Below are 21,098 nucleotides of genomic sequence, written 5' to 3'. Positions count from 1 at the left end.
AAAACTTTACGCCTTATCAAGAGAGTTTTGTTGGCCATTTGAAAAAAGACATTGAAAGCTATGTGGCAAATGACAAGGGAAAACCCCTGGACTCCTCCAAAGAGTAGCAGAGCCATCAGCCCTCTGGAGAGAGATCTCAGTGGATTTTATCGTGGAGCTTCCAGAAAGCTCTGGGAATACAGTTATATGGGTGATAACTGAACTATTTTCTAAGCAAATGCATTCTGTCCCATCACAATATTCCTTCAGCATGGGGGTTGGCCAAATTATTTTTATACCTTGTCTATAGACTACATGGAGCCCTCCAAAGCATCATCTCTCACAGAGGAGGGCAATTCACCTCTAAGTTTTGGAGTGAATTTCTGAAATTACTGGGGGACTCATCAGGGGGTAAATTCAAGTCATCATCCTCAAACTAATTGGGGTGTGTGTGTGTGTGTGTGGTGTCTTTCAGCAATTCAAAAAGATTCCACAAGCATTTGCACTTGATTACACTTTTGCACTTTTAAGCACGATAGTATATTATCTGTACACAAATTTACTGTCAAATCCATTCAGTGTATAGTCAATTATTAGATTATTTCAGAATCACATAATCATGGAGTTGGAAGAGTCTTCAAATCTCATGTAATTTTACATCTTGCTCAATGCAGGATCTGCTAAAGCTAAGGCAGATGGCTATCCAGCCTGACTTGGAGGATAGATTACCTATCTATCCTCCAAGTAAGAGGGACGCACTATTTTATGTGGATTGCTAAATCCAGAAAACGTCACCTGCTACTCAAACCAGATTAACCTCTGTGCAGTTTCAAGCATTAGTTCCTATCGGCCTCTATGGGGCAATAGAGAAGGCTATTGTATTGTCCTATACATTTCAGATTGCTCATATTAGTCCATTTTAGATGTTCGACTCCATAATGGATATATTGGGAAGGCAGAAGATAGCTCATCAAATTTAGAGGAAGCTCTTGTGCATATTCAGTACACTCAAAAAATGAACTTGAACAGATAAGAGGTACTGAATAACAAGTATGTGCAATATGCACATGTGCAAACATAAACTTGGAATTCATAGTAAATATCACAAAAACAGCACAAGCTTAAATATAGATAGTTAAAATATTTAAATTATTTGTTATCAATATTTAATTTTTTAATCCTGCCTTTATTACTTTATAAATAACTCAAGGCGGAAAATATACATAATACTGTACTCCTTCCTCCTTCTATTTTCCTCACAATAACAACCCTGTGATACTACAAAAACTCTGACTGTATTTATCTATTTGTACCCACAGGTGAGCCTAAAGAGGGCATTATACTCTGACAATTTTTGAATTAAGGTATCTAAAATCTGCTAATTTAAAGGTTTTATAAAAATATCTGGAATCCATTACTCTTTTGGAATTGGAATTTCCATAATGTTCAGGTTAGTTCTATTTCCAAAATTGCAGCCATTTTAGCATACTTATAGTCACGTGATTGTTGTAGTCATGCTTTTCCTCCCAGCTTCCTACAAGCAAAGGCAATGAGAAAGCTTCCGCTCCCACTGCTTTTTAGCCAGCCCTTGGCCATTCTATTTATCTGTTTAATTAAGTAAATATTGGATTATTATTTAAGTTTGTCACTACTATAATCAAATAGAATGATTTTTCTATTTATATACTCTTTTAGATAATCACGGAACCATCCAGCATTGAGGTAAAAATCCTCAACATTTTAGTTTTAGCATAGTTGTTTTGTAATTAATTATAGCAATACTTGACAAATGCTTCATGTTGGCATTTCACAAGTTAGCATTTCAAATCCAATCTAGTACAGTATATGAAATAATAGCATTATATCCTCATGTAACCAAGCACAATTTCCTTTTCCTTCTGGAGAATAATGAACAATCCTATAACTATTATTTATATTTAGAGGCTGCCCAAATCCAAAATGATTCTGGTGATTTACACTTAAAAAAAGAAAAAAAACCCTATGTAATTAGATAAAGCATACCATTATACTATTTCAATTACATTTAGAAAATTATTGCTAAATTTCAAGTATTATTATGCTATTAGTTTTATAAGAGGCCATGAATATGATTTACTGTATAGATATGAATCCTACCTGGAATAGACTGTCATTGTTCTGACCATACCTACTGGTCTGCTACTAGTAAATAAGAATATCACTTTGACTGATATTTATGAGTTGGCCTAACATCAATATAATTGGACTTTAAATACCATCACATACCATATTCCCTGGTATGTAAATAACAGAATGCTTAACAGTACATTGATTATAATGTATTCAAGGATCATGCAAGGTATACATTTCAGGGAAGATCATGTCAATCTCTTTAAGAATTGCTTGCCAAACATGTGATTGTATATATGTAATTACCTGTTTTCTCTGAACTCTTCTGCTTCCTTTTCTTTCATTGCTGTTTGAGGCTCTTCAACATCATAAGAGAAGAGGTGAAAGGGGCTATATGGTACATAAGGTAATTTCTCAACATTTGGAGATGTCTTTGGAGTAACACATGATGAATTTTGGGAAGTAACTTTGAAAGATGAGGAGGGTGATGAATGATGAGAAAAAGGATGCAAAGCAACTGAATCAAGGGATGATGAGCTATTGGAAATATTTGTTCTACAGTTCCTGGGAAGCCTTTCATCCTGAGAAATTACACTTGAGATGACTGAAGTATCAGAATTCTGTGGATCATGTTTAACCTTCCGTATTTCTGAGAACCCACTGGATTGAAAAGACAGATAAGGAAAAGTAGAAAAAGAAGAGAAAATGGTATTATACAAGTATCTAAAAAAAAAAAAGATGCTGAAAGCGAAGAGCAATAACTATAGTAGAAATTTAGTTATACACTTATTTATCTGCCAGGTAGACAGAAATAACGTGTTAGAATTGGCATTTTTAAATTTTTTAAAACCATATTATGGACACTCTCATAAAATGTCTATGTATTGCAGATTTCCAGTTCAAAAAATGTATCTTATGATATGTCCAAAGGTGCGAAACTATGGCTCCTTTACAACTTGTGGACTTTTAACTCCCAGAATTCCTGAGACAACATGGCTGGCTCAGGAATTCTGGGAGTTGAAGTTCACAAATCATAAAAGGGCCATTGTTTCCCACCCCTGCTGAAGAAACTTCAAAGTACTTTCCAGAAAGGAAATTGGTAAAGTTTTTGGAAGGTTTCTTCTAGAACACGGATGTCAAACTCGCCACATCAAAATGGTTTGTAAATCCAAACTTCTTTTTTGAAGGCAAAAAGTAATCATTAGGCTTTATCTATCTTTTATTTTAATCTTTATAAAGGATAGCACTTTGTTTTATTAAATATCAGTTTCCCATACCAATTTTGTTTAAAAAGGCATTTTATAAAGGTCAGGTAGAAAGTACCATGGGCACACTGGTATTTATTGAAACTGTGATATCTATTCATGTCCTTGAAGAAAATTTCCCCAAAGAAAGCCCATTGTGGTATTTATCTATAAGTTTGCCTTTCCCACCTAGAAATAATTGAGAATTCCAGAAAATAACACCTAACATTTAGATGGTGTCAGCTGACACACAGTATTTGTGAGAAATATATTCAGTAGTTTCCTATTAAAAATAGTAAGTACAGTCTTCAGAATTTTTTCAAAAAACAAGGGAAAAATCGTTTCTATGAAAGTATTGCAAAAGCTAAATAATATTATGCTATTCCTCCTTTGCTATCAAAGAAAAAGGTCCAGAGAAGTAAAGTTGGGAGTTTTGGCAAAGTTGGCAAAGTTGGGAGTTTTGCAGCACTATAGTTGCTCTGGTAAAGGAGCTCTATTAGAAATGAGGAATTAAAAGAGAAAACAAACCAAACATCAAATGAAAAAGGGAAGAGGGAAACATCCTGGCTCTGGTAAGCCTCTGTCCTAGTTATACTGAGTAATTTAGGAAATGTAACTTTCTTCCATTGTTTTTTTTTTTTTTTGTTAAAAATAATACAATTAAGAAATAGGTTTATTCCAATTTAATTTTGGTAAAGTAAAAACCCTGAAACTAATGGAACATGACCATCTTACATGGGTATAGCAATAGCAATAGCACTTAGACTTATATACTGCTTTACAATGCTTTACAGCCCTCTTTAAGCGGTTTATGGAGTCAGCATATTGCCCCCAACGATTTGGGTCCTCATTTTACCCACTTTGAAAGGGTGGAAGGCTGAGTCAACCTTGAGCCTGGTGAGATTTGAACTGCCAAATTGCAGGCAGCCGGCAGTCAACAGAAGTAGCCTGCAGTACTGCACTCTAACCACTACGCCACCACAGCTCATACTTTATGAGCGTTACTTTATGGTATACTTTAATCATAATTAAATCTGGTTACAAACCAATATATGTACAATGAGACATATGGATTTAATTTTAGTAAAATGCACATTCTAACAATATACTATAATATTGCATAGGTTTATTATTAGTTGTTTCAAGAAATGTTGAAGATGTTATTGAGGCCATGATCCTAGTACCTGGCATTGACCTGTCCAGTAGCCTCTTCCTCCCTTTCATCCTCTGTACCAGGCTCTATGACTGGCTGTTCTTCCTCGTCATAAGCCTTCTCTCTAGGACAAAACAAGGCATGCAAGTTGGACAGCAACACAAGACACATAAGAGATCTAAGGAGATATTATCAGCAAAACAAAATAAAACTAGAAATGAAAGAAAAAAAGGATAGAAATAAATATGGATTGTATCTGCTAATAAAATGAGATGCAAAGGAGACTGGTATGACACAGATTTGGGGCCTCAAACATTCAATTCTCAAATCAGTTTCTGGGGATCTTTGTTGCTATACAGAAACATTGAATAACAAGAAAAGATGATCTGTGTATATAAAATGCCATCCAGGGATGGAGATACGAAGGAGATAATGAATTATTTATCAAGTGAATTGTGTTCAGGTGATTTTAGCAAACAAGTCACCACTGGGTTTTGAGAACTGAAGATAATTTTAATATTTATTTCAGGAGACCATGCTTTATTAATTTGAATATTTATTTCAACTGACCATGCTTTATTATGGTCAGTGTCACATCTTATTTCATGATAGTGTACTTTAGTTGTTATTTCTTTCATTTGCTCATCATTCACTCTACTCTTTTGTTTTGTTCTATTTTCTTCCTATGGATACTCTTTTCCAATGCTTTTATTCAAACATATTTTTAAAACAATCTTTCCTATTATACTGATCTTATATATATTTAGTTTATTTTGTAATTTTCTATTTTGTGTAGGTAGTTTGGTGTCCTCTTATTACATCTATACATAGTGTCATCCCCCTTCCTAACTCAGTGTTGGCTCCGTTATTAACGTAAGTATAGTTTAAAATCTTTTATCTGATTATGTCATCTCTCTTAAGTGAGATAACCCATTCTATACAACAATATCATCAATTACCTTTCTTTCATATTAAGTTCTTTCTTGTATTAGGAATGTGTGGTAAGATAGATATTGCTCACTCCTTTTTTAGTATATCATACTATTATTACATTTAGTATATCATACTATTATTACATTATTACATATGTTTACATTTGGAGAACTCTTGTTAAATTTCAGTTCTTATGTTATCACTCTTATAGAAGGCTATGGATTTAATTCTCTATAAATTTACATAGAAATTAATTTTACAGTATGATTGCCTGTGATTTTACTCCCTCTTCTCTTAATGAATATGTGTTGATCCATCTTGACTAATTTTTGTGCATTGACTATCATGTGAATGCCAAAATCTGTGGTAGATGACAGTTGATAGCAGTCTACACATATGTAGTCTCAAACAAACATGGATGCACATGTATACACACACAAAGTCATCGTCACCTCCTTCAGCTAATAATGATGCTTCATGCAGAATATTGCTTAACGCATTGTAAGCCGCCCTGAGTCTCCAGAGAAGGGCGGCATATAAATCAAATTAAAAAAAAAAAAAAAAGGCAACTTGGGGGCTCTCATCATCACTCATGATTAAACAGGAATGTAACCTGCCCTTTTATTACTCAACTTTTATATTAATGATATTATACAGATCCTTGTCAAATGAAAATTCCATTCTTCAAGCCTACTCCACAAACCAATTTCCATTATTTTATTTGCTAATGATTCTATCATTTTATCTATGACTCAAATGACAGGCTTCAGCAAAGTCTACAAAGCCTATTATCATATTGCTATAATGAGAAGTTAGACATTTAATGGTTTACAATAAAAGATACTTGTATTTACCAAATGTCATACTGATTATTCCATTAGTCATAAATTCAGTAACAACCAACTTAATCTTGTTTAGTTCTTCAAATATTTAGGTCTCCATGGCTTTGCAACACAGATGTTCACTTGGAATTCCCACTCATTACTCAGTGCATTTCTTATCTAGAGCATGGCTAATCTTGTAGAAGTCTGGAATAGATTCTACTGCTTGAAATATTGACTAAACAGATATTTGGCTGCTAATATTGGCACAACTTATCCCGTAAAATAAAATTACTATGTCTTGTAATAAAATACTGTAGTTTTGATCTGGCTCACTCTGATCTCTCAAACTAAACTATATTAATGACGGGTCCAGAAAAAGCAATGGTTAAGATTAAACAAATTTACAAAATGACAGATCTGAAATATTGTATTATCTCTTCAGAAACATCGGCTGATGCTCTCTCCAGGTTACATAGAACAGCACCAAAGAGGATGTGGTGAACTAAATTATTCCCTCCAATCAAATAGCAACACCAGAGATGACCAGAACATAAAATAAAGCTAAGCTCAATTTAACTGATGATCTAAGCCAGGCAATGAAAATGGCCCTGTCTGAGGACCAATGATTCACAGGTCCAAAGAGGATGTGTCCTTACATGATGGCCTTGCTTGGGTCACAAGCAAACTCTGGCCTGTGAACCAAAAACCTCCGATTTTACAAAAGAGCCATGACTCAAAAACCGCAGTGTGCTTTGGTTTTGTGAAAACCCTGCATCTTGTTAGATGTCAATTTTGGTGGCCGAACATGAAGAAGACATGGAGGAATACAAGGCTAGTTGCCTCGTTTGCCTTGGCTAAAGGACGTGCTGGAAAATCCCCAGCACTTTTATAACCAGCCACTAACCCCACAGCTCCTTGGAAAGAGATCTCCATGGATTATAAATGAACTATCTGACAGCTCGTAAAATGCTATGATGTGGGACACCAACAACTTATTTTCCAAACAGGTACACTTTGTGGCATGCCCTAAAATCCCTTCTGCATGAACTCTTTGATCAACACATCTACCACCTACATGGGGCTCCTAAAAGAATGATCTCCAATCAAGGGGTGGGATTCATATCTCGGTTCTGGTAAGAATTCCTACAGCTACTAGGGACCACCCAAGGACTCAACTCCTTGCACTACCCTCAAACTAATGGTGTCTATGAGGGTCCTAATGATGTCCTGGAACAATACCTCGGTGTTACATCAAATATCAACAGGATTGGACTGAACTTCTCCCCTTTGCAGAAATAGCCTATAACAATTCAATAAACAACAGCACTGGTTTCACTGTTCCATGTCACCATTGCCCGGGATTTTGTTGCTATGCCAGATTTCCCACAATAATCGCCCCAATGTTTGTCTATGGCTTAGTGGATAAAACAATTACAAACTATATGGCCTGTAGCATACAAAATATTAGATGTTGTCAGGGACACATAAAAAATATGCTGACAAAAAGAGATCTCCACAGCAATATAATGTCAGACAAGAGGTGTACCTTTCCACCACATATCTGCAAGCCAGGCAACCGTTGAAAAAAACTGGGGGCCAAAATACATAGGTCCTTTCCCCATAGAGAACTGGCCCCCATTCTCATTGAAGGTGAGCAACATTTTGAAGTCAAGGAAATCCTAGACTCCCACCTCCATAGAGGCAAACTCCAATATCTAATACTAAGGTAACACTTATCCCTTCTGAGACCAAATGGGTGGCTGTGCCACATGTACAAACACAATCCTTATTGCATAAATTTAATGCCCTGTACTCTCACAAGCCACAATGAATGTAATACATTAATAACCTCGCTCTTATTTTCTTTTCCAAGTTTAACCTTTTTTCCAAGGGAGGCAGAAGGTTAGAACTGCCACCTCATGTTTATACTCTACTATTGCTTGTGCCAGTTTGCCATGAACTGTGGGGAGACTGGATGGGAAAAGGGAGGATTCAGGGGTAACAAGTTCACTGTATTTGCCAGAGATGCAACTTCAAGTTCAGATGGCTGAGAATAGACTGCAGCTGCATTCCACATATGAAGCTACTGTTCAAAAAAAAAAAAAAAAATCTCTTCAAATTTGATTGGACAATGGGACTCAGCATGAGGATGCACCTAAGGGGGGGAAAGTTACTCTTGGGGATTTGGGCACATGCTTTTCAGGTCTGGCTCCTCTACTGTATTTCACTTGATCTATAGTAAACTATACCCTTCTCAAGAAATGGAGTCAAGGATTGTTCTTGCTTAACGGTTCAAGTTGAGGCAGGTCTGACACTGATAGATTGGTTAGTTATGTTTGTTATATCTAATTAAAGAGGTTCATCTGAATTCTTAAAAGGACAAAATATGTATACCTCCATCTATTTCATAAACCAACATAAATACCACATGACTTACATGAGTGACAATCAAATTTCTGCCTACATGTCATGCCTTTCAATACAAAACATAGAATATAGAAGAGTTGGAAGGGACCTTGGAGGTCTTCTAGTCCAACCTATTGCTTGAGCAGGATACCATTGTTCAGTGTCTTTTTATAAGCCTCCAGTGATGGAGCACCTATAATATAGGAAGGCAAGCTGTTCCATTGGTTGATTATTCTCACCATTAGGAAATTTCTCCTTAATTCTAGATTGCTTTTTTCCTTGATTAGTTTTTATCCATTGTTTCTCATCTTGCCTTTTGGGGCTTTGGAAAATAGTTTGACCCTCTTGTCTTTGTAGGAGCCCCTCAAATATTGGAACACTGCTATCATGTCTCTCCTAGTCCTTCTTTTCATTAAACTAGACATACCCAATTCCTGTAACCTTTCTTTGTATGTTTTAGCCTCCAGCCCCTAATCATTCTTGTTGCTCTTCTCTGCACTCTTTCCAGAGTCTCAACATCTTTTTGAATTGTGATGACCAAAACAGATATAGTACTCCAAATATGGACTTACTAAGGCCTTGTAAAGTGGTACTAGAATTTCAAGTGATCTTGATTTTATTTCTCTATTAATGCAGCCTAGGATTGCACTGGCTTTTTTGGCTGCCACTGCATATTGTTGGCCCAGATTTAAATGATTGGCCACTAGGACTCCAAGATCCCCCTCACAATTACTGGCATTAAGCCAAGTTTCACCTAGCCTGTACCAATACAGTTGTTTTTTCTTGTAAATTAATATATTATATTGTAAATATATATATTGTAATATATTATCTATACAATAATATGTTGCAATTATACAATGTTTTATGCTCATACTCACAAGAATAGAATAGAATTCTTTATTGGCCAAGTGTGATTGGACATACAAGGAATTTGTTTCTGGTACAGAGGTTCAAAGTGTACATATAAACAGCAAGTAATAGATCATAGATCATAAATCATAGTTACAATCATTAATCATAAATTACAAACAAGAATTGATAAATTTTAAGAAACCAATAGGAGAAGATAGTAGGAAAGATGCAAAAAGATGCGAAATGAGACAGTGCTGTGGGAATTAAGCGTTAACTAGAATGTCTAGTTGTTGTGACATGCAATGCTCTATAGCGTCATCATGAAGGGAGAAGTTGAAACAGTTTATGTCCAGAATGTGAGAGATCTATAGATATTTTCTCGGCCCTCTTTCTGATTCGTGCAGTATACAGATCCTCAATGGAAAACCGGCTGGTTGTGATTGTTTTTTCTGCAGCCCTAAAGTCTGTCCTTGTCTTGTTTGGTTGCTATGCAAATAAATGACATTCAATAATTCCTCTGTAAAACTGTATCAGCGGATACTTGGGCAATCTGAGCTTGCTAAATTGACCCAGGAAGAACATTCTTTGTTGTGCCTTTTTAATGATGGTTCTAATGTTAGCTGTCCATTTCAAGTCCTTGGAGATAACAAAACCTAGATAGTTGATACTATGTTGCATAATATTGTTAAGAGATGGTAGGACAGCTTCCTTGGAAATCTACCATCATTTACAGTTTTAAGAATGTTCAGCTCCAGATTGTTCTGGTTGCACCACAGGACCAGTTGATTTATCTCTTGTCTATATGCAGACTCATTGTTTCGAATGAGACCAATGACTATTGTATTATCTGCATACTTCAGAACTTTAACAGAGATATCCTTTGAGATGAACTCATTGGTATACAAAGAGAAGTGTGAGCACACAGCCCTGGGGAGCTCCTGTACAAATTGAACGGGTATTCCATATGATTTCTCCTAGCTTCACCTGCTGCTTCCTATTTCTTAGAAAGCTTATAATCCATCTACAAGTGTGATCAGGCACAACTAGGCGAGTCAGTTTAGAGAGGAGAATTTCAGGAATGATGGAGTTGAATGCCAGGCTAAAATCTACAAAAGGGACTCTTATAAAGTTCTTTGGGGATTGAAGATATTGTATGACGTAATGCAGTGCCTTATTGATAGCATCATCTGCTGATCTATTTGTACGATAAGCAAATTACAAGGGGTCTAGCAGCAGACCTGTGAGGACTTTCAGGTAGACCAACACTAACATTTTGAAGGTTTTTATGACTACAGATGTCAGAGTCACTGGTCTGTAGTCATTCAACTCTTTGATGGAGGATTTCTTGGACACCGGAATGGTAGTAGAGTGTTTGAAGCAAGAAGCAATCTCCAGTGATTTATTAAAGATGCAGGTGATGAGGTGGGTCAGTTGATCAGCACAGACTTTCAAGTAAGAGGGAGTTGCTCTGTCTGGCCCTGATACTTTTCCACCTTGTTGTCTGTGAAATAGACCTCACACATATTTTCTTGTGATCATCAGAGGTGCGGGCCCAGACGAATGTAGGAGACTTAACAGCTGTTTTTGTATCTGAGATGGAGAGGCAACGATAGTTGACATGGTCTACTCCCAAACCTACTGTAGAACACATTCAGATCATCTGCCAGTTGCTGATTCTCTTCTTCAAGAGGTGGAGGTCTACTGTAGCCAGGGTATTTTTCAGGCTTTTCCACACATCTGCTGGTTCATTCAGCTTTTCAGAGTAGATTCTTTTTGCTGCCGTGATCTTCCTTGTTAATTCATTCCTAGCCTCGTTGTCCTTTCCTGTAGGCTTCCTTTTTGGCAAGAGATAGATGTTTGAGCTTAGCTGTGAACCAAGGTTTATTATTACAATGACATAATTAATTTTTAAGACAAGAAGACTGTTCAGCAGAAATGCTAGAGAAGCTGACAATAATGGTTTATAGTATAGAATATATACATTGTAGGTAGTAAACTATATATGATGATGAATATGCTAATGTATCATATATGGAAAAAGGATTTATTTTTCTATTCTGTATACATGTATTTACTATATACATGTCCCCTAGCCCCCAGCGTCAGTATGACAAATCAAATTGATAACTTGATCTCTAAAATCTAATAAGGCACTTGGAAAAGGTTTTCTAACCCCAAAACTCTTTTAAGACTCACACTGATCAGTGAGGAACACTGTTTGCAGAGATGTTCACCTATATGAATACTGTATATACTCCCACATATAGCCAGTTTGGCTTAGAGGTTTAGGCACAAGAATAGAAAATGGGAGACTGTGAGTTCAAGTCACTCTTATTCTTGCTCAAAGACCTTTAATCAAACACCCAACTGAAAGTTGTACAGGGGTGAATGGATTTGTGTTCCCACCCATATTAAATGTATTAATGTATATATGCATATGTATCTATTGTGCATATAATATATATGTTTGTGAATACACACAACACAACACACACAGAGTAATGTATGTATACGTACATAAGGTGCCCGATGGCTCAGCAGTTAAAGATGCTAAGCTTGTCAGCTGGAGAGCTGATCACCTGGGTTCAAAAACCAAGCTCTGTGCAACGGGATGAGCTCCTGTTACTTGCCCCAGCTCCTGCCCACCTAGCAGTTTGAAAGCATGCAAATGTGTGTACATTGGTACTCCTTTGGTGGGAAGTAACAGTGCTCCATGTGCTTTTGGCATATTGCTATGCTGGCCACATGACCACCGAAATTGTCTTTAGACAATGCTAACTCCCTCAGCCAAGAAACAGAGATGAGCACCATGGCCTAGAATTGGACACAAATGATAGAAAAACCTTTACTTTTACATTTTACATACAGCATGTGTGTATTTATGTTGTGTTGTGTTGTGTTGTGTTATGTTATGTTATAATTATATTACAGATACACACACACTCACACTCACAAAACCAATGGGCCAGATCCAAAAAAATGTGTAATAGACCACGTTGCTACCAGATGGATTTGAAACTGGCTGACCAACTGCACTCAACATGTAGTCCTCAGTAGAACTACCGTACTTTTCGGACTATAAGATGCACCGGAGTATAAGATGCACCTAGATTTTGAAGAGGAAAACAAGGGGGGGGGGAAGCTTTTGGCCTCTGCATGTCTGGTTTTTGTCCTCCCCAGCCCCCAGGAGAAATCTGCAGCCTCCCAACCCTCTGTGCATCCTGTTTTTGGCCTTGCAAACCCCCCAAATGACCTGTTTTGCCCTCCCCAGCCCCCAGGAGCACTCTGCAGGCCTCCCAAACCCTCTGCGTGTCCTGTTTTTGCAAAAAACGGGCTCCTTTTGGTGAAACCAGGATGCGCAAGGCGGTTTTCGGGAGGCCAAAAACAGGGACGTATTCAGTCTATAAGATGCACCGACATTTCCATCCACTTTTTTTGGGGGGGGGGGAGTGCGTCTTATACTCCAAAAAATATTCAGGGAAGCATGCTGTGGGATACCAAAAGGTTCTGTCTTAGACCTAGTATTACTCAGCATCATCATAAACGATTTAGATGAAAGGCTATAAGGGGAATCATCAAGTTTGCAGAGAAAAACAAGCTGAGGTGAGCAGCCAATACTAGAAGATAGACTTCTTAACGCACTTGAATATTCGCCTCTATCCAACAAGATGCAATTTAATGAGAAAAGAAAGATTTACCCTTAGGTAAGAAAAACTAAATGTATAAGTATAGGTGGTACCTGGCTCAACAACAGTAACTGTGAAAGAAATTTGCAAGTCCTAGTGGGCAATCATTTAAGTATAAGCCAGCAGTGTGCCTCAGCTGCCAGAAAACCCAAAGGAGTCCTAGGTTTTATCAACAGAGGGATATCAAGATCATGTGAAGTGTTAGCACTGCGTTATACTGCACTGATAAGACCACACTTGAAATATTGCATACAGTTTTGGTCACCACTATACAAAATGATGCTGAGATCCTAGAAAGTGTGCAGAAGAGAGCAATGAAAATGATTAGGGAAATGAAGGCTAAATCATATGATGAATGGTTGTAGAAACTGGATATGTCTAGTTTAACAAAAAAAGCTTAGGGATGACATGATAATGGTCTTCCAATAATTGAGGGGCTGTCACAAAGTAGAGGAGATCCACCTGAGGGCAAGACAAAAAGTAACAGAAGAAAGCTTATCAATTTATAACTAAGGATAAATTTCCTGGCAGTGAGAACAAGTAACCAGTGGAATGGTTGTGAAATAATTTTTTTGATGTAAAGTGTATGCTTGAAATTGAAATATATACTAAGACTATTGTAAATGTAGCAGGGGGAGTGATGGCTCCATGGTTAAAGATGCTGAACTTGTCAGCTGGAGAGCTGACAGCTTGGATTCAACACCCAAGTTCCACATAACAGGATGAACTCCCAATACTTGCCCCAGCTCTTGCCCATCTAGAAGTTTGAAAACATACAAATGCAATTAATGTCACACCTTGGTGGGAAGGTAATAATGTTCTGTGCATCTTTGGCATAGAGCCATGCTGGCCACATGACCATGAAAACAGTCATTGGACAATGCTGGCACCCTTGGCCAAGAAACGGAGATGAACACCATGCCCTAGAGTTGGACACGACTGACTTTACCTTTACTTTATTCTACATGCACTTCTTCACAATAATAAGCAATGACAAGGATTACTTGATATATCAGCAAGCATAAATGATTAAGGGTGTCTAAAAAGCACGGAAGCAACATTGCTGTAATATGGATGTTATGTAACTGGGAAGAAGTTACTATTTTTTTTAATTAAAAAGCTAAGTAAGTGTTAAGAAGGCAGCACTGAAATGATGCATTTCAATAAATACATTAAATAACTTCTTTTATAGTAGCTTCTTGTAATCTTTTGAATTCTTATATGACTGTGATTACATCAAGCCACCATACTTTTATTTCCACCATATATTTTATCAGTAAATAAAAGAACATGTTTGCATTCATTCCTTTTTATTTTAATTGGAAAATTGTTAAACTATCAACTCCTGCAGGTTGACTATTTCCCTAGGAATTAATTGCTTGCCTTATTTCATTTTCAATAATTGAGCAAATAGCATGTTGCCAAAATGTTACATGAGCGTATGTCATTTTCAGCAAAATGAATCAGAACTGTGGGTGTGAAGTTATATCAGCCAATTAGAAGTCATAGAAATTTGAAAATATAAAAGGCAAAAAGAAACTAGGAACACTTCTTGTTTCTGTACCTACTTCTCACTATATTCTTCAGTGCTCTGTCTATAGCCACCAATGAAATTAGGGCTTGAATGAGTGCAGGGGCTAGCAGGGGCTGATAAAGTATTCTTGACACTCTGAATGGAATGCCTCCTGCTCTTCCTACGTTCCAGTCCTCTTCGTTCACTAGAACCAAGACTGGCCCTTCTTCTGTCTTTGCAGGCAATAGGAAGAGGTTCTCCACTATCATCACCATCTTCATGTCTCAATGTCATCTAAAAAAAAATGAAAGGGAAAGTGTAGGGAATAATGCATATTGATTTATATATTTGTTTTGTCTCACAAAAACATCTCAAAATGTCTTTTTATTATTGTTCTTTATCAAGGTTTTAATAATCTGGATTTTGCAGGATAACAGAAGATTTCAGATGCTTTTTACACACGTTGAAGAATTAATTTGCTTATGCAGAAATTCCCAATATAACATATGCTTCATCTTCTATGTGCACACAAGAAAAAGGCCCCCTGAACCCTCAGACTGAAAGTAAAAATAATGAGATCTTAAGTGCAACTCTCACTCAAAATATTGGCTGTTCCTTGTTATGCACCCTTGGCATGAAAAATAAAGACAGATGCTGAAATTTCAAAGAATGAAGAGATGTATTTGTGGAAGATCAAAAAGGCAATGTGAGAGGAGACTTTCTGTTGTTCCTAATCCCTATCAGTCTGTTCTTCATGTTATTACTGAAATAGCATCTCTCCCTCCTATGATTCTAGACACCACCTTTCATAGCAGAGCGGCTAAACTGTACCCAGAAAAAAATAATGGTTTTATTTTGAACCTGTAGAAACCAAAGAAGCTACTGGGAATTAAAACCTTTTGCTGTCAACAGAGTTTAGACAATTATAGTCTCCATCAACTAAAAGGAGAAGTTAAAACTACTATGAAAATTTGAATAAATAACATTCATGGTGAAATTTATTACACAGAAAAATAATTTATTTCTCTATTCCTTTGCCTGCCTCTCAAAGACCAACCGCACATCCACTGTTGGAGGTGGAAACAAGAGAAAGCAAGGAATTGCTAGGAGTGGGCAAAGTATGGCATTGCCTTGTGACACAGGACCTTTACGGCAGCCATGAAGGCTATCCTGTGTCTCCCTGAAACGGCCTAAAGGGCTCTAGTGAAGTTGCAACAGAATTATAGGAAGATACAAATAGACTGATGAAATAAAAAATTACAACAGCCAATATTGAAGGACTAAGAGATAGAACAGACAGAACAAAATATCTACTTTGAACACAGTCGACGTGGGGAATAAAACAGAAGAAACTGTAGAAATTATGTGTAAAACAGGGATCAAGATAACATGAGTAGCCAATATAAGGTGTAAAGGACATGGAGTAAGAAAGTTTTCAAAGGATGCTTGTTTAGTTACCCTGGAGGGGTCATAGCAAAGAATTGAATGGGATTCTTGATATATCCAGACATAGCAAAATGCATATTACAAATCAATAACTGTTAAGATAAAATAATGAATAATGAAAATCAAGAGAGAAGAACAAACCGAAACATATGTTCAATTACATGCCCCATGCAATGATAATTACACAGAAGAACAAATGGATGAGTTCTTTAATGAACTATCGTAGGAGACAGAGAAAGTGGAAACTAACAGTATAGTGTAAGTAATGGGAGATTTCAACAATAGAGTGGGTACTAACAAAAAAGAATATGAACAGTTCATTGGCCCACCTTCTGTTAAAAACAGAAGGAATGAAGGAGTGAAAGGAATCAGAATGGGCAAAGAATACTGGGCTTCTGCAGCCAACACTATCTTTTTATTATTAATATATTTTTGAACACCGAAACTCACAATACTATACATGGTATAAATGGAATAACATCATCACTAAAAGCCAGATTGATTACATATTAACAAGTGTAAAAAGAAGAGTCAGAATATTCGATGCAAAAGCAATCTCCAATGGACTATGTGACACCTATTATAAGATTGTAGAGCTAATAGAAAGACAAAAACAGTTATATAATTGTTGAATAAATCAAGAAAAGAAGATGATTATATAAATTATAGATTTCAGAGATACTATAGAAAATTTTTCAAACTAGTAAAAAATATATGGAAAAAATAGAACTATAGCCCCAGAGAGATAATCAGACAAGAAGGGAAGGCAACTAACAGAACCATCAGAAATCACAGAAAGATGGAAAGAATATTTCAAAGAGCTCCTCAAACCCTTAGGACAGTGATGGCGAACCTTTTTGGCATTGCATGCCAAAAGTCTAAGCGCGTGTGCGCTGTTGCGCTCCCGCGTGCCGGAACCCATAATGCAATGCGCGCCCCCATTTACGCATGTGTGCACAACAACCCCCACGCTCCCTCTACACATGCGCCCACACTGTGCATGCATGCCCCCCAATGCGCCCCCCCCATACTTTTTCCAAGTGGGCCGGCATACCTCTTACCAGAGGACAACTAGTGAGACAGCTGTTCCCTGCCTGTGGCGCTGTCAAGATGGCTTGGCTGATGATCAGGCAACTCCAGTTTCCTGTTACACGTGTTCGTTCTCTTGCCAGTCTTCTTTCCCTGTTTAAAAGAGCTGCGCTTGTAGGGGGGAGAGATCTGACTAAAGAGCTGTGCTTTAGCTGTGCTAAAGAGCTGCCTCCTGCCTTCCACGATCTCCAAAGTTTCTCCCCCATGGAATCCTAGCTTTTTCCTGCCTTCTACGATCTCCAAAGTTCCTCCTCCATGGAATCCTAGCTTTTTCCTGCCCTCCACGATCTCCAATGTTTCTCCTCCCTGGAATCCTAGCTTTCTCCTGCCTTCCACGATCTCCAAAGTTCCTCCCCCATCGAATCCTAGCTTTCTCCTGCCTTCCCTGATCTCCAAAGTTCCTCCCCCATCGAATCCTAGCTTTTTCCTGCCTTCCACGATCTCCAAAATTCCTCCCCCGATGGAGTGCCTCCTGCCTTCTGTGCCTCCTCAGATCTTTGCAGTTTCTTCCCCCATCACGTGCTAGCTTTCTCCTGCTTTCCTGTCAAGGAGAGGCATCTACAGAGGGTAGAACCTGCAGAGATCGGGGAAGGCCCTGCCTCTGTTCGTGCACGGCAGAGACTAGAAGACCAGCTGGCCAATTGGAGGTGCGCGCATGTACGGTGGACCTGGGCTGGCGCGACGGCTGGCATGCTGGCAGAAAGGGCTCTGCGTGCCACCTGTGGCACGCTTGCCATAGGTTCACCATCACGGCCCTAGGACAATATCATGAAGAAGCAACACAAGACCACAAAACAATAGTGCTAGTGCCAGAAATACTGATTGATGAAGAAACAAGGATAGTTAAAAAGTCACGTAAATATAAAGTATCAGGAATAGATACGCTATAAACAGAAATAATTCAAGTCATGGGGAAAAGCAGCATCAGATGATTACACAGTCTTTAACGCAGCATGGACACAACTAATGCAGTTACTTACTTACTTATTATTTGCACTTACAATGCAAATAATACCATTGTGGAAAAACAAAGGGAGCAAATGAGAATGCACACACTATTGAGGAATCTCACTCTTGAGCCACGTAGAGCAGCAGTCCCCAACTTTTCTGGCTTTGTGGACTAGTGGTGGTGGTGGGGGAAAGGGGGTGGTTTTGTGTGCACACATGCCACTTGCGCAAATACAGCTTTGAGTATTCACGTGCCGCTTGTGCTGCCTGGTTCTCAATGGGCCGCAGCCCAGTACCAGGCTACGGCCTGGAGGTTCAGGATCCCTGATGTAGGGAAATGTACACCAAGATAATAGAAACAAAATTAACACCAATTATAGAACCACAACAGATGGGTTTTAGAAGAAATAGAAGCTGCATAGATGTAAACAGGGATGTGAACTATCACCATTATTGTTTAACATCTATATTGACAGCATAAGCAAAGAACCCAAACCCAAGAATGGTTCTTCCCTAAATAGTTTATCATTGGCTGTTTCACACTGGGTTCTTTTTTAGTTGATTCCTGAAAATATGTATAAGCTGATTTCATACAGAATCATCAAAGAAACCAATGTGCCCCACATCCTTATAATGTTGCTGGTGTCTGTGAAATTTGAGAAATGAAGCCAATAAAACGCTGACTTGCCTCTTACTCCAAGAGTAAAGCTGTACAAAGAGTTGTGGGGCAGGGAATATGGGAAGTCACATTTTATCCCACTTCCTGAAACCAGCAGTCTCCCCCTCCTCTTAAATAATGGGGCAACATTAAGCTGCAGAATGATGCTTCTACGCTGTCAGCTGCTATTTGATATCTCCAGTGCTGCAATGAGGGAAGAAAAGGAAGGTATGGTGTGGCACTGGATAACTGCTCGCTGAGCATTCCCAGGTGGGCCAACTCAAAGAAGAGAGAGACAGAGATCTTGGATAGCACTAAGTATATGCTGTTTATAAAGAAAGGTGGGAAACAAAGCTGGAAACCTTGTGGAAAATACCATTAATATAAAGTGATAAAAGAGAACTTACTGTACAATTAATGCATCATTCTGAACAATAATTATGCATGTGGAGCACTTACAAGCCGATTCTTTTCTTAATGCTGTGTGTTTTAATTTCTTATTAGTATAAAACAACTGTACTGCATCAATTTTATCTGCATCAATTTTATAGCTATCAATATTAATGCAGTTCAGCTGGGTCATACAGCTAAATAAATACACTTGCTTACATTTTGGTATTATCCCTGCTAGTAAAAATGTAGTTTACCATAAACCATACTACCATGTTTCTGCATCTGTAGTGCATATGCATATCTTTGCCTTTCCAAATAAAAGTAAATAGGCAAGTAGTACTATAGATATACTTTTCTTGCAAACGTTATGAAATATTCCCAAACTGTAAAGGAGAAGGACATTTTATATTACCTCATAAATGTTGAATTGCTCTACTAAGTCCAAATCTGATCCTTTCTTGTTCAGATGCTTCCGGGAAATAATTTCCATCCCCAGCTCTTCTAGACAGTCAATAACATCATAAAAAGAATCTTGATCTGGCAAGCCAGATAATGTCTGAAAATAAAAATGGAATTATTTCAACTTTTGTTTTGAAGAGAATATCAAGTGTCACTTAAAGTGTCAGTCCCATGCATCGCTTCATATATGCCATCAATGTCTTTTGGGGTAACTTTGGAGAATGGAAAGTTAATGGGATGATATAAATCGTAGGAACAAAGGCTTATAAAGAAAAGTTATTTCAACATGTAAGAAACTGAATGTACAATTGAAGTCAGCCTTTTTTAAAGGTTTGATTGGCAATCAGATTGAAAAATTATAACTTTGTTTTTATATATGACAAGAGCAGCAAGGCTATGTACATAGATGGGAAAAAAAATTACATATACCCACAATGGAAGAATCGATGGTGAAATTAATGGAGTATGAGGATAAGACGAAATTGATTACTTTGATGACTATTATTTATTTAATTTGGTTTCCACTTGAAAACCACTCTTGGTTTTTTTTTATTTGAAACTAAAAAAAAATGAAAATTTAACTTTCAGTTTTGATAATAGTGGTGGGGATAGAAGTATTGTTTGTTATGCTTTATTGTAGTTCAAAGGGTATTGGTTTTTATATTTTTATCCTATCGAAAAAAGTTAGAAGTTATCTTTTTCTATAGCTTTTTTCTTTTTTGTTTGCAGGCCCCAATTTTGCTTTTTCCTTATCTCTTTCCCTTTTTAACTTTTTTCTTCACCATCACCAACTAAAAAACTGGCAGTTGTGATTTTACATTATTATGTGTATAAAAATAATAAAATAGTAAATAAAATAACAATTAATTATATAACTATGTGTATGTTATAATAATATCATAATTTAATAATACTATATCATATATAATAATATAATCCTGTTTAAACATCTGGTTAACAGTATGACCAACCCTAATAATTATATAAGAAGTATATAAATTTATTTATTTATTAATCATATTTCTATGCCGCCCACTCTCCGAAGACTCTGGGTGGCTTACACCAAAGACAGTATACTAAATAGCAAATTGCCCCCTAACAATCTGGGTCCTCATTTTACACACCTCGGAAGGATGGAAGGCTGAGTCAACCTTGAGCCAGTGAGATTTGATCCGCTGATCTGCTGAACTAGCAGTCAGCTGCAGTACTGCACTCTAACCACTGCGCCACCTCACCTAATGCTATACAGAATTATATAATAATCACTAACAATAAAAGGCCATAATGCTTAGATCCACATATATAAAGGCACCACCTTGACATGTGAGGCTTGCATGCTGTGAGAAAAATGAGAGCTATAATAGAAAGTCAACCACAATGGACAAGTCTCATGAGAAGAACTG

General features: G+C 37.3%; 1 protein-coding gene across 12 annotated transcripts in view; it reads right to left on the bottom strand.

Annotated features, from left to right (window-relative positions):
• Positions 1-21,098, bottom strand: part of FHOD3 (formin homology 2 domain containing 3) — a 273,301-nt gene that overhangs the window by 118,344 nt on the left and 133,859 nt on the right. For 4 of the 12 annotated variants that reach the window (XM_034416311.3, XM_034416312.3, XM_034416313.3 and 1 more), the window contains exons 9-12: positions 19,649-19,792; positions 14,758-14,996; positions 4,517-4,609; positions 2,395-2,748 (exon numbers count right to left, since the gene is read on the bottom strand). In XM_034416311.3, coding sequence (XP_034272202.1) covers positions 2,395-2,748; positions 4,517-4,609; positions 14,758-14,996; positions 19,649-19,792 — 830 coding nt within the window. The remainder of the gene's footprint in view (positions 1-2,394; positions 2,749-4,516; positions 4,610-14,757; positions 14,997-19,648; positions 19,793-21,098) is intronic. The other 8 variants (XM_034416314.3, XM_087894025.1, XM_087894026.1 and 5 more) reach the window with 2 other exon arrangements.

This window comes from Pantherophis guttatus, chromosome 4 (genome assembly GCF_059756535.1).
Source record: "Pantherophis guttatus breed Tessera chromosome 4, ASM5975653v1, whole genome shotgun sequence".
Taxonomy (NCBI): domain Eukaryota; kingdom Metazoa; phylum Chordata; class Lepidosauria; order Squamata; family Colubridae; genus Pantherophis; species Pantherophis guttatus.
This window is presented reverse-complemented; position numbering and strand designations above follow the sequence as displayed.